Consider the following 17729-nt stretch of genomic DNA (forward strand, 5'->3'; position numbering starts at 1 on the left):
CATTATATATATATTTATATCTATATATAAATCTCTTAAAATTTGTATGAACCAGTAACTCTGTAAAAATACAGTGACAACTAAAAACCCTAGAAGTATTAGTTTCTATCCTTAGAAAATGTAATTTAGCTTATATTTGCATGTTATATAATTATTTGAAAATTATATATTTTCTACACACTCTTTCAGTAGTAGAGTCCTTCCTCTGTTTTCCTCAGGTTCAGAGTACTTGATAATTAAATCTAAAATCTTAAAAGGGAATCTATTACCAAACCATATAAACCATATATATATATATATATATATATATATTTTTTTTTTTTTTTTTGAGACAGAGTCTCACTCTGTTGCTCAGGCTGGAATGCAGTGGCATGATCTCAGCTCACTGTAACCTCCACCTCCTGGGCTCAAGTGAATCTCCTGCCTCCGTCTCCCGAGTAGCTGGGACTACAGGCATGTGCCACCATGCCCGGCTAGATAGTCTTAAACTTGATTAGATACTTTCTGTCTAAATCATTAAATCTCACAGATTCAGAGACTTTTCAATTAATCTGTACATGTAAGTTTCAAAAATTATTTTAACTATGGATATGACCCTTTGAGGGAAAAAAATCTTTGTTTTGCTATTTAAAATGGAAAATCAAATGGACAACTTATTTATATCAGATGTTTAAACTTTATAAGCCTCAATTTTATGATCTATGACATGAGAATAATTTGCCATATATGTAGAATTACAAGAATTCAATGAATTATCAAATGTGAGCTGTGTTGCACAGTGCCTAGCAATTACTAACATCTCAATAAATTTTGATATTGCTTCTATTATTTCTAAAGCAATAAATATAGTAAACTATTGGCATATAGTAAAAGGCCTATATGGCATTTATACAATAAAATTAAGCTCTAAAAACATGAGAATATAATTGATACTTTGAATTTGCATATAGAGTACTCACCTACTGTTATATCTTCTGAGAAATTTCTGTCTCATTGATTTAGGTGGGTGAATGTTTAGCTGTAGTGTTATCTCTGTGACTAGATATTATCTTCCCCTGCAAAACTCATATGCCTTTTGACCTTCTGTTAATCAACTATATTTGCAATTGGAATTTCAATGTTGTTATTTTCTAACTATCTTTTTTATTCCTGATATCTCAGAGATATATTAAGAGTTAACTGATATTCTGATTTGCCTTATATGTCTTGGACAAGTAATTAAATCTATTAATTAGTAAGTTGTCATCTAGAATTTTAGAAAGCTTAATTCCAAGAATTATGGGGTAGTTCAGAAATGCCTCTAGAAGGGAAGTTTAAATCTGTGAATAAAAGGTTAATACTAGTTAAAACAAGCATAAAAATACCAGCAGTAACAATATTGAAGCCAATTTAAAACAAATAATTTTAGGATTAAAAGCTGCAGAGGTGTCATCACTTCCACCATCAATTGTTTTGGATGCCAAGGAAATCACAACTCAAATTACAAAACAAATTTTGGTAAGAAACTTTGTTCTCATTTGTTCTTTGAATTAAAAAAAAATACTTTTAGTGTAGATTTTTATTATGGCCTTTGATCTAAATATATAATAAATAATATAATAATTAAAATATTTAAAATAAAAACCTAATTTCTAATCAAAGAAAATCCTTTTTACTTCTTAAAACTCTTTTGGTTTGGTCTATTATAATCCTTGCAGCAAATCAGCTAACAGGCTAGGAGATAAAAGTTAAACAGTTCAGTTCCTAAAATAATTATTGCTATACTAACTGTATGATGAGAAAATAAATCTATTGTAAATGGGCATTAAAAATAAAAATCACTATGCACAATATTTATATAATTATATATTTTTTATAGTTTTCAAAGCTTTTCTACTCATCACATGTAAACCTCATAACTCTTTATGAAGTAGTTAGGTCTTTATAGTAAAAGATTTTAAAAGGATTATTTCTACTCTTAATTTTACAGGTTCACAGAGGTTAAGTGATTTGTTTGGAAGCAGTAGGTTCAACACTAAACTCACATCTGTGGACTTGAAATTTAGAAAATTTTTAAATTTCAGTTTGTTTTATATAAGTGTTTTTTGGTTTTGGGTTTTTGTCATTGATTTTTTTTTTTTTTAGATGGAGTCTTGCTCTTTTCACCCAGGCTGAAGTGGAATAGCACGATCTCAGTTCATTACAACTTCCACCTCCCAGGTTCAAGCAATTCTTTTGCCTCAGTCTCCTGAGTGGCTGGGATTACAGGAGCCCACCACCATGCTCAGCTAATTTTTTTTTGTATTTTTTGTAGAGATGGGGGTTTTGCCATGTTGGCCAGGCTGGTCTCAAACTCCTAACCTCAGGTGATCCACTGGCCCTGGCCTCCCAGAGTGCTGGGATTATAGGTGTGAGCCACCATGCCCAGCTGCTTTATAGAGTTTTAAAAATCCAATATATTTAATAAACTGGTCTAGATGCAGTGTGATATTTTCTTCAATTACAATTTTCTATGTCCATCACTCTTTCTTAACCTGTCTTCCATTTTTATTAATTCATCTGCCCTTTGAATTCCTCTAGTCTCTGTGACTTCACTTGCCTAATTATCTATCTGAATCTCTTCATCAGAAATTTTAACTGTGCTGTACTCTGAGGAAGCTCTTACTACCTCTTTAGAGTTCATCTTACCACATTTCAATTATGAACCACCTCTTCTCTAGCCTTCTAGTAGGCTTTGATTCTCCTAATGATGTTTGAAAAATATTCAAAACAAGCTAATTTTAACCACTGCAAATTCATATATTCTGATTTTAGTTGAATATTTTACTGGATAATTGTGATTTTTTTCTTTTTTTAATTGGTACTTAATAGTTGTACATATTTTGGGGATACATGTGATATTTTGATACTTGCATGCAATGTGCAATGATTAAATCAGGGTAGTTGGGATAACCATCATCCCAAACATTTATCTTTTGTTTGTTTGTTTTTGAGACAGAGTTTTGCTCTTGTTGATCAGCCTGAAGTGCAATGGTACAATCTCAGCTCACTGCAACTTCTGCCCACTGAGTTCAAGTGATTCTACTACCTCAGCCTCCTGAGTAGTTGGGATTACAGGCATGCGCCATCATGCTTGGCTAATTTTGTAATTTTTGTAGAAACGGGGTTTCTCTGTGTTGATCAGGCTTGTCTTGAACTCCCAACCTCAGGGATCTGCCCACTTCGGCCTCCCAAAGTGCTGGAATTACAGGCGTGAGCCACCGCGCCTGGCCCAAACATTTATCTTTACTTCATGTTGGAAATGTTCCAATTCTTACCTTCTAGCTATTCCATAGTTTTCTTTATGCAGTCACCTATTGATAGGCATTTAGGTTGGTTCCATGACTTTGCTATTGTGAATAGTGCTGTGATTAACATATAGGTACAGGTGTTATATACATATATATATATAAAACTATATATAATAACTATATATATATAACTATATATAACTATATATATAACTATATATATAAAAAACTATATATATATAACTATATATATAAAACTATATATATGTAACTATATATATATATAACTATATATATATAGTTCTTTTAGTTTTTTGAGAAATATCCATAAGGTTGAACTAATTTACATTCCTGCCCCCTGTTGGCTATTGTATGTCTTCTTTTGGGAAATGTCTATTCAGATGTTTTTCCAGTTTTTCAATTGGGTTATTTGGTGGGATTTTTTTCCATCAGGTACTGGCTTTTCTTTGCTTTTTCTTTTCTTTTTTTATTTTCCTTTTGTTTCTTTCTTTTTAAAATTTTTTTTATTTTTTGAGACAGGATCTTGCTTTGTTCCCCAGACTGGAGTCCAGTGGCAGAATGCCAGCTCACTGCTTACTTGACCTCCTGGCTCAAGCAATCCTTTTACCTCAGCCTCCCAAATAGCTGAGACCACAGATACACACCACCACATCTGGCTGATTTTTAATTTTTTGGCAGAGTTGGGGGTCTCCCTATGTTATGAGCTTTTCTCTGATGGGAGACTTTTTTTTATTGCTTCAGTCTTGTTACTCATTTCTTCATGGTTCAATCTTGGTAAGTTGTATGTCTCCAGGAATTTATTTATTTCTCTTAGATTTTCCAATTTGTTGGCATATAGTTGTTTGCAATAATCTCTAATGATCCTTTGTATTTCTGTGGTATCAATTGTTATGTCTCCTTTTTCATTTCTGATTTTTTTGGGGTCTTCTGTCTCTCTTTTTAGTTGGTCTAGCTAAAGATTTATCTTTTGTATTTATTTTAGTTTCAGCTTCATTTGTTTCTGCTTTGATCTCTATTATTTCTTTTCTTCTACCAATTTTAGGTTTTGGCTTGCTTTCACTTTCCTAGCTTTGAGAAGTACCTCATTAGGTTTTCTGTTTCGTTGAAATTTTTCTACTTTTTTGTTGTAGGTGTTTATTGCTATAAGCTTCTCTCTTAGCAGTACTTTTGCTGTATGTCATAGATTTTAGTATGTTGTGTATGTTTTTCAAGAAATTTAAGTTTTTTCTTTTTAATATCTTTATTGACCCATTGATTATTCAGGGGCATGTTGTTTATTTTCCATGTGTTTGTTTAGTTTCCAAAAGTTTGTCCTGTCATTAATTTCTAGTTTTATTCCATTGTTGAATAAAATATACTTCATAGGATTTCTACTTTTTTGAATTTACTGACACTTGCTTTGTGGCCTAATGTATTGTTTATCCTGGAGAATGTTTCATGTTCTTATGAGAACAATTTGTATTCTGCAGCAGTTGGATGAAATGTTCTGTAAATGTCAGTGAGGTCCAAGCAGTCTAGAGTGTAGTTTAACTTCAATGTTTAATTGTTGATTTCCTGTTTGGATGATCTGGCCATTGCTGAGAGTGGAATGTTGAAAACCCCTACTAGTATTGTATTGCAGTCTACATCTCTCTTTCTATCTATGAATTTCTGCTTTATATATTTGGATGGTCCAGTGTTGGGTGAATATATATTTATAATTGTTATGTTCTTTGCTGAATTGACCCCTTTATCATTATATAATGACATTCTTTGTCTCTTTTTGCAGTCTTTGACTTGAAGTCTGTTTTATCTTATATAAACATAGCTACTCCTGTTCTTTTTTTGGTTTTCATTTATCTGGAATATCTTTTTCCATTTTTTAACTTTTAGTCTGTGCATGACTTTATAGGTAAAGTGAGTTTCTAGTAAGCAGCATATAGTTAGGTCTTGTTTTATTTATTTATTTATTTACTGGGGACAGAGTATTGCTCTGTCGCCCAGGCTGGAGTTCAGTGGCTTGATCTCAGCTCACTGCAAACTCCACTTCCCAGGTTCAAGCAATTCTCCTGCCTCAGCCTCCCAAGTAGCTGGGATTACAGGCACCCACCTGTATATCTGGCTAATTTTTGTATTTCTAATAGAGACAGGGTTTCACCATGTTGGCCAAGCTGGTCTCGAACTCCTGTAGGTCTTTTTTTTTTTAATTCTTTCAGGCACTCTATGTCTTTTAGTTGGAGAATTTAGGACATTTACATTCAATGCTATTACTGATAAAGACTTACTACTACCATTTTGTTACTTGTTTTCTGGTTGTTTTTTAAGTGCTCTCTTCTTTTCTTCTTTTTTGACTATCTTCCTTTGTGATTAAGTAATTTTTTTCTGGTAGTATGTTTTAATTCATTGCTTTATATTTTTAATATATCTATTATAGGTATTTAACTTATGATTACCATGAGGCTTATAAAATATTTTATAGCTATAACACATTATTTTATAAAGATAACTACTTAGTTTTGACCACAGAGAGAAGAAAAGTAACAAAGGAAAAACTAAAATATTCTGTACTTAAACTTCATTCCCCTGATATTTTGACTTTTTGTTGTCTCAATTTACACCTTCTTATATTGTCTCTTTCTTACAGATTTCTATAGTTGTTATTTTTTATAAATGTGTCTTATAGTCTTCATATTAGAGATATGAGTGGATTACATGACATTTATATTATTAGAGTATTCTGAATTTATGTACTTACATTTACCAATGAGTTTTATGCTTTCAAGTTTGTTTGTTTGTTCCAGATTAGCATTCTTTTCTTTCAAATTTAAGAGCTCCCTTTAGCCTTATTTGTTTGTTTGTTTTGAGACAGAGTCTCGCTCTGTCACCCAGGCTGGAGTGCAGTGGTGCAATCTTAGCTCACTGTAACCTCTGCTTCCCAGGTTCAAGCAATTCTCCTGCCTCAGCCTCCTGGGTAGCTGGGATTACAGGCATGCACCACCACATCCAGCTAATTTTTTTTTTTTTTTTGTATTTTTAGTAGAGATGGGGTTTCACCATATTGGCCAGGCTGTTCTCGAACTCCTGACCTTGTCATCTGCCTGCCTCTGCCTCCCAAAGTGCTGGGATTACAGGGATGAGCCACCGAGCCCAGCCCTAGCATTTCTTAAAAGATAGGTCTAGTAATGATGCATTTCCTCAGCTTTTGTTTGTCTGGAAAAGACTTTTTCTCTCCATATCTGAAGGAAAGTTTTGCTAGGTATAGTATTCTCAGTTTGCAACATTTTTTTCCTTCAGCATTTTCAATCTGTTGTTCTGCTCTCTCCTGGTCTATATGGTTTTTGTTGAAAGATCTGTTGCCAGATGAATTGGAGCTGCTTTCTATGTTATTTGCTTCTTTTCTCTTGCTGCTTTTAGGATTCTCTTTGTCCTTGACCTTTGAGAGTTTAATTATTATATTTTTGGGATTATCTTATTTGGGTTTAATGTATTTGATGTTCTGTGACCTCTTATACCTGGATATTTATATATTTCTCTAGGTTTGGTAGGTCTTCCATTATTATTTCTTTAAATAGGCATTGTACTCTTTGCTCTTTCTCAATTCTCTCTTGAACACCTGTGAATCTTAGATTTATTCTTTCAAGGTGTTTTTTTAAAATATATATCTTTCAGTCTCTCTTTATTCCTTTCATTCTTTCCCCTCCCTTACCCTCCCCCCACCGCCTTTATCTTTGCTTACTGCAACCTCTGCTTCCTGGATTCAGGTATTTCTCATGCCTCAGCTACCCAAGTTGCTGGGATTACATGCACATGCCACCATGCCTGTCTGATTTCTTTATTTTTTTTTTTTAGTGAGAAGGGGTTTCGGCATGTTGTCCAGGCTGGTCTCTAACTCTCAGCCTCAAGTGATCTGCCTGCTTCAGTCTCCCAAAGTGCTAGTATTACAGGCATGAGCCACTGTGCCTAGCCAATCTCACTGATTCTTTCTTCTGCTCAATTTCTTTCTTTTTTTTTTTTTGAGAACCTCTGTACTTTTTTTTATAGTTCAACAAATGTATTTCTCAGTTCCAGGATTACAACTCTGTTTGCCATTTGATTTTTAAAACTTTAATCTGCTTTGTTGTTGTTGTTTGTTTGTTTCTTTTTTTCAGACAGAGTCTTACTCTGTCACCCAGGCTGGAGTGCAGTGGTGTGATCTCGGCTCACCACAACCTCTGCCTCCTGGGTTCAAGAAATTCTTCTGCCTCAGTCTCCTGTGTAGCTTAGCTGGGATTACAGGTGTGCACCACCATATCTGGGTAATTTTTGTACTTTTAATAGAGATAGGGTTTCACTATGTTGGCCGGACTGGTCTTTCTGACCTCGAGTGATCTGCCCACTTTGGCTTTCCAAAGTATTGGGATTACAGGCATGAGCCAACGTGTGCAGCCAACTTTAATCTCTTTATTAAATTTCTCTGATAAATTTATCAATTGCTTTTTCTATGCTGTTTTTGAGTTCAGTGAATTTTCTTACAACTGCTATTTTGAATTCTTGATCTGAGAGCTCATGCATCACCATCTCACCATGGTATTGATCACCAGTTCCTTGCTTTGTTCATTTGGGGAGGTCATAGTTTCCTGTTTGCTTTGTTCCTTGTGAACATATATTTATGTCTTGCAATGAAGGATTAGTTTATCTTCACTGTCTTGCTTGTTGGACTTTCTAGGTTGTATGTTTGCTTAGAGGTTCTTTGCAGTTGCCTGTGATTCTCCTTAATCCTAGATTGCTGTCTCCTTTTCAGCACTAGATGGCACCTTAAGCCCAGATTTTCCTCTGCTCTGGCAAATGTTTGCAGTACTGCCCATCTCAGATGGTGGGGTTCTTAGAGGAGATACCTCAGCTATGTGGAAAGGCTGGCTAGGGGTTCATACCCAGATAACCTGTGGCATCTGCTTTCTATAGTATGGTGCTGCTGAACAGCCACTCTGATTTGGTGTCTACTTTGACTGAAATGAGGAGTAGTTTTATAGGCTGGAGTTTCTAATTCCACTCCCCTCTTTGTCTTTAGCTGCCCTCAGGGGGGCTTCTCCCTCCAGGCACTAGTGGTGCTTCCTGTGGGTTGAGGCAGGCATTATTTTTCTGAAAGGGAACCCAAGATAGTGGGGAAACTGACTATCCTTCTCAATCTCACTTTTTCCAGAGTAGAACAAATGAGACTGGGAGGAATTTTCTGTGCATGATGCCTGGCAGAATGGGGCAGGGACATCAAAGATAGAAAACTTTCTTTTATTGTCTGCTCAGAGTTTTTCATTTCTCTGTGTCCCTGGTGTCATTTCAGCCTCAGATTTAGCTTCTGAGATGTTGCTGGTATTAATCTGTGCTCCAGATATTTGCTTTTGGTTCCCTGTGGGAAGAGCAAAGGCAGATTGCTTCTACTTTGCCATTTTGTTGATACTCAGAATTGTATTTTTTTCTTTTTTTATTGTTATACTTTAAGTTCTGGGATACATGTGCAGAACGTGCAGTTTTGTTACATAGGTATACATGTACCACGGTGGTTTGTTGCACCCATCAACCCATCATCTAGGTTTTAAGCCCCACATGCATTAGATATTTGTCCTAATGTCCTCCCTTTGTCCCCCACCCCTGCAACAGGCCACGGTGTGTGATGAGAATTGTATTTTTCTCTTATTTTTATTTATTATTTGGCTTCTTTCACAATAACTCTTTTAAAACATTTTCACTCTTCCTGAGCTCTTGATTACCTCACTCTCTACAGATGATCGGCCTCCTACTTTTAACAAATTTGAGGTCATCTTGATGAGTTCTTGAACCTTCCCTCCTTCAAAATCTTGTTTTGAATATTTCTGTTTTTCTACCATCTCTCCTCCCTCTTATCTCAGAGGAAGAGATTGTCTTTCAGACATTTTAAGGTTGACTTTTCTACCATTATTTTAAATCTCCACTGAGGTATTACTTCTCAGTTTCCTTTATTCTCTTGCATCTTTAATATTTTCTTCACAGGCTTTTCCTTTTTCTATGAGTATACTTAGATTTCTCCCCTAAAATTCTTCCTGTTGGCTCCACTTTTCAAACTATTATTTCATTTTCTTTTTACTACAAACTTATCAGAAGTAACCTATGCTTGCTTTTTTCATTTCTCACGTTTAAACTGAGTCTTATTATAATTACTCTACTGAAACTTTTCTCTTAAATACTAATTATAAAATCCTTTGTCTTTCTTTTCACTTCTGATCTTCCATGATCTCTCTGTGGCACTTGACACTACCCTTGTTTTCTCTTAATTCTGCCCGCTCTTGGCTATGTGGAATTATTCTCTCCTGGAAGTTTTCATTCTCCTACCTCTTTGATTACTTCTTCTTTCCCTTCTTCACCAGTTCCTTTCCTTTCCTTTTTCCTTTTTCCTCTTTCCTCTTTCTTCTTTCCTTTTTCCTCTTTCCTCTTTCTTCTTTCCTTTTTCCTCTTTCCTCTTTCTTCTTTCCTTTTTCCTTTCCTTTTTTCTTTCCTTTTTTCTTTCCTTTTTTCTCCTTCCTTTTTTTTCCTTTCCCTTTTCCTTTCATTTCCTTTCCTTTCCCCTTTCCTTTCCTTTCGTCTTGGTGTGTTGCCCAGCCTGGTTTTGAACAAACTCCTGGGCTCAAGCATTCCACCCACCTCTCCCTCCCAAAGTGCTGAGATTACAGGCATGAACCATTGCACGAAGCCATCATCAGTACTTTTTCTTATTCCACTTACTGAATATAAAAGTTTCTAAGATTTTTGCCCTTGTTTCTTTTCTTTTTAAAATCTGCACTTGGTGATCTCATCTTTTCTCACAGCTTCCATCATCATTTCTGTTCAACTCTGAATCTATATATTTTTCTCCATATTTCCCCTTCATATGTTAATCTATGTTTAAAGGCCAAAGTTAAATATATCATCTTCTAAAAAATTATCTTATCTCTTCACCTGTAAGTCTCCTAGAGACCCACCAAAGTCATATATAGATCCTTCCTCTTAATCACCTGTCATTAGGACTATGCAGTAAGTTCTCTCTCTTTTTCAATCTATCCTACACACTTCTACCAGATTGTCTCCTAGTGCATAGTTTTTATTACGTAGTTTGCCTACTCAGAAACTTTTAGTGATTTCCTATGAAGTAAAAATTGAACTCCTTTGTCTAGTGTAAAAAGTCCTCTGTAATTCTCAAAATATATTTTAGAATTACCTACATTAGAATTGCCTGCGATACTAGGTACCAGACTAGATTGTCAAGGATCTCCTGTGGCTCAGGGATTTGCCTTCTTAATCAGTCTTTATGTGATTATAAAACTTGTTGGCGTCTGCTTTATGATTTTCCTTTGTTTTCTACACGAACTTTACATCATATCACTCAATTTCACATAATCTACATTTCTGCAATTTTAATCTTGAAAATTGAATTGATTGTCATTACTACATTTAATTACTTTCCATTTTATTATATTGACCTGATTGTGTATCATACTTTCTAATGTACCTGCTCTAGCTGTTTCCTTTGTGGAATACCCTCTCTTCTAGGCTCTTTATCTATCAGGATTCATTCCAAAACTCTTTCCTATTTAAGCTTTTTTGGGGCTGAACTGGAAGTGAATTACCCTTCCTCTGAGAATTTTGTGGCTGTTTTATGGGACTTTTCATAATTACCATAATCAGTTGCTTATAAACAAGCCATTCTTTTTTAACCATTTAGACTGTAAGCTCCTTGAGTTCTGTAATCATGTGAGGTATACATTCATTTTTGTAGTCCCCATAGATACATAAACACAAGCTTTGAAGACTGGAACATAGATGACAGTAGGTATTCGATAACTTTTTAATTTTAGTAATAGACTAATTGGCAATTGATCAGTGTACCAAATAGAAAGATGGGTGAATATATGATAATCTTATTCTACCTCATAAAATCTTACTCATTGTTCCTATACTTAAAAGCAAAAAATGAATCTAGAGTTGCTTGCTATTATGAGTTGAAGGGATTATATTTCTGGGAAACTCGCTAAGAGTTTACATAAAAAGTTAAGATTAAAAATGCTGATTCCTCTATCTTGTTCAGGCAAAGAGGAGAAATAAGAATTTTCTAGGTATATTTTCAGTCCTGAAGTTCTATTCAAGAACCAAGTATCTAAAGGCCTTCTACATTCCCATTTTAAATATTATTTCTTGGGTATCCTGAAGTTTAGTTTATTAAGAATTAAGGCATAATTTTAAATAGCTATTTATATTATTTATTTTTAAAATGTAATTTACCCCTCAGGTAGTATTTTCTGTTAGGTTCCAGCAGTTTCTATATATGTACTCTCTATAGGAGCAACCAATTTTCTGGTGATCCATTCTGTGTACCAGTTTATCTGTTGGGGAATTAAAGTAGAAGATAGCAGAATAGGACACTTGAGCATCATTTAAAAGTATGATTACCACATAGCAATTAACAATGCTGTTTTCCCATACCTTTTTAATGAGAAAGTGTTGGTAGAACCTATCTCTGGTGGATTTTCTGTTACTTTTTGGTATTATGTTGAGAAATCTGACCTATTTAGCAGAACTTTTTTTTATTGAAAAGTGATTTTCAAAAATACAAGATCTGATAAAGTAGCAAATACTCAGAAGAAATTATATTCTTCCAAATACAGTATTTCTTTTATTTCTTCTTATATATTCTTTCCTTGTTGGATGAAACTGATTTATTCAAAGGAATTAGTTAACCCTTGAGTTCCATATGTCTATGAAAGGAGATAGAATATTGCCAACATGTCGTTTAAATAAAAAGTATAGTATTCATATATATATGTATATTTTTCAATGACAGCAAAACCAAAGGAGTACCCCTGAGATGGAAAGACAGAGAGCTGTGTATCATCTAGCCACTAGGCTTGTTCAAACTGCTCGAAACTCTCAATTGGATCCAGACAGTTTACGAACATATTTAAGTAATCTCAAGAAAAAGTACAAAGAAGATTTTCCCAGGACTGAACAAGTTCCAGGAAAGACTGAAGAATAGTAACAATTTACATCTTGTACTAATGTAATAATATATCTTAATTCAAGGAACCTAGAATTTATTTTTCTCCTCAGAGATAAGGAAAATAATATTTGCTAAATTTCATATTTTAATTGAAAATTACATTAATATCGCAACTGTCATCTATATAGTATATATGAAAAATATTTATTATAACTTAAATGAGAACTACTTGGAATGGTTTTTATGTTAGGAAAAAGTATAATATACCACTTTTTTCTCGTAAAAATTCACAATTAAGACCTAAGTTTATTTATACTTACAAGTTATAGTTTAAAATATTATTGTAAATACCTTAGGTTAATAAATAACTTTATCTTTGGGTCTGGAAACTTTTATGAGCTTTTCTTTTACATTCTATTCTGAAGTAATAATGCCCTATGACTCAACAATTTATTTATTTGTACCCCACATTCCAACACTGGAAGGTTCTGAAGTTCATCAGAGTAATTTTGGAATCACTCTGCTAAGTGAGTAATCTCAGCCTAAAGGCCTAACATAGATAAGTTATTCCTTTCTTGGGCAACCAAGTGTCTGAAATTCAAGGTATACATTTGAACCATTTATTCAGTAAGTTACAGCATTCACGGTAGTTTGACCCCCCAATGTTATTCACAAACCACTTAGGGCCATATTTTATTCTATAATATTTAATATTAATATTTGTTGACTTTATTAAACTTTCAGCATTCTAAGTAAATATTAGTAGCCAAGTATACTGAAAAAGTCATAATTTAAATGACACGTGTATTATTTTGGAAAAATAAATGTAAATTTTTTGTTTGTTTTACATTCAATTCAACATATATTAAATGTCTTGTTAGATTACTTATATTCCCTATTGTTATGTTTTAGAAAAATATTACAATATTTATACTTGACTATTAGCTATGTTTTAATTCACAGCCTCTGAAATAAATACTATTTTGTGTGGTCATTTCTAAAGGCAGTTAGGTAATTTAGGCTTGTGGCAAATTTCAAGAAGACACTGAGGAAGAAAAAGGCATGGCAGATTGTTTGGGGTGGCAGGAAGGAAAAGAGAGGAAGCAATAAAAAGTAGAAGAGGAACAGTCAGTGGGGAAAAAAACAGGCAAGCAGAGACAGGTGCAACATATCAGATATGCTGAATATCATTTCCTCAAATACATTAACTTCTTTTTAGATTTAACCTCAATGTTAGATTCCACCCAACTTTTGAATTTTTTTTTTTTTTTTTTTTTTAAACGGAGTTTCGCTCTTGTTACCCTGGCTGGAGTGCAATGGTGCAATCTCGGCTCACCGCAACCTCCGCCTCCTGGGTTCAGGCAATTCTCCTGCCTCAGCCTCCTGAGTAGCTGGGATTACAGGCACATGCCACCATGCCCAGCTAATTTTTTGTATTTTTAGTAGAGACAGGGTTTCACCATGTTGACCAGGATGGTCTCGACCTCTTGACCTTGTGATCCACCCGCCTCAGCCTCCCAAAGTGGATTCCACCCAACTTTTAAGAAATTTTTATCAATTAAAGCTTTTGATGCAAAAACCACAGCCAAATGATTAATGACTTTTATTTTAGAATTGAGATACTGAAATAAAAATAGGCTATCTTCTTAAAATTAAATTACTTTTTCTTAAACCATTTTGTGTGTAGCAGAAACATACAAAAAAGCAAATCAAAGATATAATTATTATGTCATGGGACTATGGAATGAAGGTGAATACTAGGGAGACAATTCATTTCTTAATTTTAAGATCTGTTTGCTTTACTCTTTTGTTACTCTTTGCCTTTGCCTTTTTCTAATATTATAGATCATTATCTCATAATCCATTCTTTCAAGGTAAATGCCCATAATGTGTTAGCAAACTCCTTTAATTCCACCCATAAGCCATTATTTTAGTCTGTTCCACCTTTCTCCTCACAGGATAAAATCCTACATAAGATAGTCTTTTTGAAGTTTAGGGGTAAAATATGCGGGGGGTAGAGAATAAACACAGTTTATTCTCATGCCTAGGAAGTAACACATTTATTTTTATGTTTATATTCAGTAAAATTAAATTTTTTGATGTACAGTCTTATGAATTTTGTACATTTATAGATTCACATAACTACCAGCAAAATCAGAATACAGAACAGTTCTATCACCCCAAAAGACTTGCTTGGTGCTGTTCCTTTGTAGTCAAATCCTTCCCTGACCCTTAACTTTAACCCAGCAATTACAGGCCTGTCTTCTTTCCCTATAGTTTTGGTTTTTCCCAGAATGTCCAACAAATGAATCTATATAGTGTGTAACCTTTTGAGACTGGCTTCTTTTGCATAATGCACTGGAACCTTTACAAGTTGCTGTGCCTTTTTATTGCTGACAATTATTTCATTGTTTATATGTGCCAGAGTTTGTTGTCCTTTCATTCACTGAGGGTCATTCGAGTTTTTAGTTTTCCCTGATTATGAATAAAGCTACTGTAAACCTTCCTATACAGGGTTTTGGGGAAGCATAAATTTTCATTTATCTAGATTAAATAGGAGTGAAATAGCTGTGTCATATGGTAAGTGTATGTTTTGCTTCATAAGAAGCTGCCAGACTTTTCCAGAGTGGCCATACCATTTCTCATTCTCTTTTTTTTTCTTTTTTTTTTTTTTTACTCTTTACCATTTCTCATTCTCATCAGCTATGTGTGAGTTCCAATTGCTCCTCATGTTCACTAATACTTGGTATTGTCAGCTTTCTTTTCCCTTTTTAATTGATCCATTTTAATAGGTGCGTAGTAATGCTTTTTTTAAAAAAAATAAATAAATAAAGCTATTCTGATAATTTTTTAGCCAGCAGTGATGTTTTATTTTTTTTTTATGTTTTTTTAACTGCTTTTAGTCTACCCTCTCTGATAGCATATTTTAACATCTGTTCCTTCAAGCAAAGTTTTAGAATAAGTATTACTTTTAGAAAACCATAAAACAAATCTAATTCAATAACTCTTTTCTATGGACCAGGCAACATATTAGGTGTTAGTAGTACAAGAGATAGGACATTTGACTTTGAGATCCTCAGGTGTAATAAAGAGGAAAAAAAAACACATATATTAGAATTGGAGCACTATGTGATAAGTACCAAAATAGAGAAATGTTTAAGGCAATGGAACCAAGAGTATGTAACGTTTGTTGGTCAAACGGAATTTAAAGGATAAGATATATTGGGTTTTTAGGAAGGAAAAGGCATTTTAGATAGATTAGCATATGTGTAAGCAAAGATATGTGAAACAATAAGCAGCCTGGTTTAACTAGAGGATACAGAGCATATGAGAGAGTGAGGCTCAGTGCTTTCTATCAGTTTCTCCTATAAACCACTGTAGAGTTTTAAGGTGTGTTTGCCCTTGGGGGGTTGGCAAGGGATGGTGGTAGTAGTGATGGTGGTATAACATGATTAGATTTGCACCTTAATAAGATCATCTGGGAGTTAGCATGAATGATTTTTAAATGGGCAGTTGAAACCAGAGTTAAGGAGAACAAATAGTTTAAGAGACTATTTTAGTAAAGTTGATGAGGGTTAAAGGTAGAAATGATGGGAATGGGACAGATGCTTGTAGGAGGAGGAAGAGTTGAGTGGGCAGAGTGTCTGAGAGAGAGGAGACATTGATTTGAAAGATATTTCCTTTACAGGAACATGGATGGAGCTGGAGGCCATTATCCTCAGCAAACTAATGCAGGAACAGAAGTCCAAAACTGCATGTTCTCACTTTTATAAGTGGGAGCTAAATGATGAGAACACATGGACACATGGAGGGGAATAACACACGCTGGGGTCTGGCAGAGGGTGGAGATGGGAGAGAGAGAGCATCAGGAAGAACAACTAATGGATGCTGGGCTTAATATGTAGGTGATATAATGATCTGTGCAGCAAACCACCATGGCACACATTTAGCTATGTAACAAACCTGCACGTCTTGCACATATACACCTGAACTTAAAAATAAAGACAAAAAAAATTTTAAATGTGACAACAACAAAAAAGATATGTTCAAATTCTAACCCTCAATACCTTAGAATGTGATGTTGTTTGGAAATAGGATTATTGCAAATGTAATCAGGTAAGATATGACAGCTGTTCTTATAAGATCACATGAAGACAGAGGGTAAAACCATATGGAAAAAAAAAAAGAATTGAAATGGTGCATCTACAAGCCAAGGAAAGGAAACCACTAGAAGCTAGAAAGAGATAGGGAAGAATTCTCATAAAAACTTCAGAGGGAGGGGGGCCCTGGTGACACCTTGATTTTAGACTTTTAGGATTCATAACTGTGAGATAAGAAATAAAGTACCCAGTGTGTGGTACTTCGTTATGACATCTCTAGGAAACTAATACAGAAGGGAAGAGTTCAGTATGATTCTGAGTGATGGTGGATTGATCATGTTGAGAAATAGGGAAGTAATCAGAATTCCAGTAGGAAGAAATTCCTGAAACTTAGATGCTGCTTGTTGCCCACCTTTTAGAATAGGTATGAGCTATGGTCAATAAAAGTGAAGACTAGACCAAATTTGTTAATTTACTTAGAGTTGAAGACATATGAATAGAAGGATGGAAGAAAAGGATGGAAATTAGAGAATAAATGTAAAAAGATTTGCTAAGATATTTGGCCAGACAAATCACTTCATCTGGATCAGCAATCTAGTGTTTCTTTAAAGGTAGCTTTTAGGCTTTCTTTATATTAACTTATTTTTAAGCAAAATATACAGCTATTTTACATTTTATAGTAAAGGAAATATTCATATGAAAAACCTGTGTATAATATGTACTTCTATATTTAAAATATGCTCAGTTAAAAACATTTTAATAAAGTATATAAATAAACATTTCTATAATTCAATCCTATAATGTATTTTTACTTCACCTAAATGAAAGTGAAGGGCAAGAAAAAGCAAGTAATCTTGTTATATTGCTCCATGTCTTTGCTACTTTACTATTTACATTCTGTTCTTTAGAAAGTGTAATAATATTCACACAGTTTATGTTAGTATAGTACCAGAGTGAACACTCCTTCTATGAATTGTCATGCTTTGATAGTACCCAGTCTGTGAGTGGACAGTGGAAACTGCTACTATCTGCCATAATTTGATAAGACAGGTCCTAAAATATATAGTGAAAAGATGGGAACAGGTGCTCATTGTCAAGAACTATGACAAGTCTGATATTTTTACCCTAACTGCAAGCAAGCAGTTTAGCCTGCTATATCTTCATGCTTGCTGTAAGAGGACAAGAAATTCCTGGTTAGAAACAAAGGATTTTATTACTAATGGCATTAGCAAGTAGCATAAGATTCATGCTTTTGTCAATTCCACTTAGATCCACCCTCCAGGATACGGAGTGGTCCAAGTAGATGTGGACACAGTAGATTTGTGTCACAGCTGAGGAGCTCAGAGCTCTGTTTTTTTAGGTTAAGTTTCTTTGTGATGA

At 34.2% G+C, this 17729-nt stretch overlaps 1 protein-coding gene across 1 annotated transcript in view; it reads left to right on the forward strand.

Moving 5' to 3' along the window:
• Positions 1-12638, forward strand: part of MSH4 (mutS homolog 4) — a 99948-nt gene extending 87310 nt beyond the window's left edge. The window contains exons 19-20 of the mRNA XM_012442550.2: positions 1409-1497; positions 12094-12638. Coding sequence (XP_012297973.2) covers positions 1409-1497; positions 12094-12285 — 281 coding nt within the window. The 3' untranslated portion in view covers positions 12286-12638. The remainder of the gene's footprint in view (positions 1-1408; positions 1498-12093) is intronic.
• The last annotated feature ends 5091 nt before the right edge of the window (positions 12639-17729 follow it).

This window comes from Aotus nancymaae, unplaced genomic scaffold, assembly GCF_030222135.1.
Source record: "Aotus nancymaae isolate 86718 unplaced genomic scaffold, 86718_ANA_hifiasm-v0.15.2.pri h1tg000007l, whole genome shotgun sequence".
In the NCBI taxonomy this organism is placed as follows: domain Eukaryota; kingdom Metazoa; phylum Chordata; class Mammalia; order Primates; family Aotidae; genus Aotus; species Aotus nancymaae.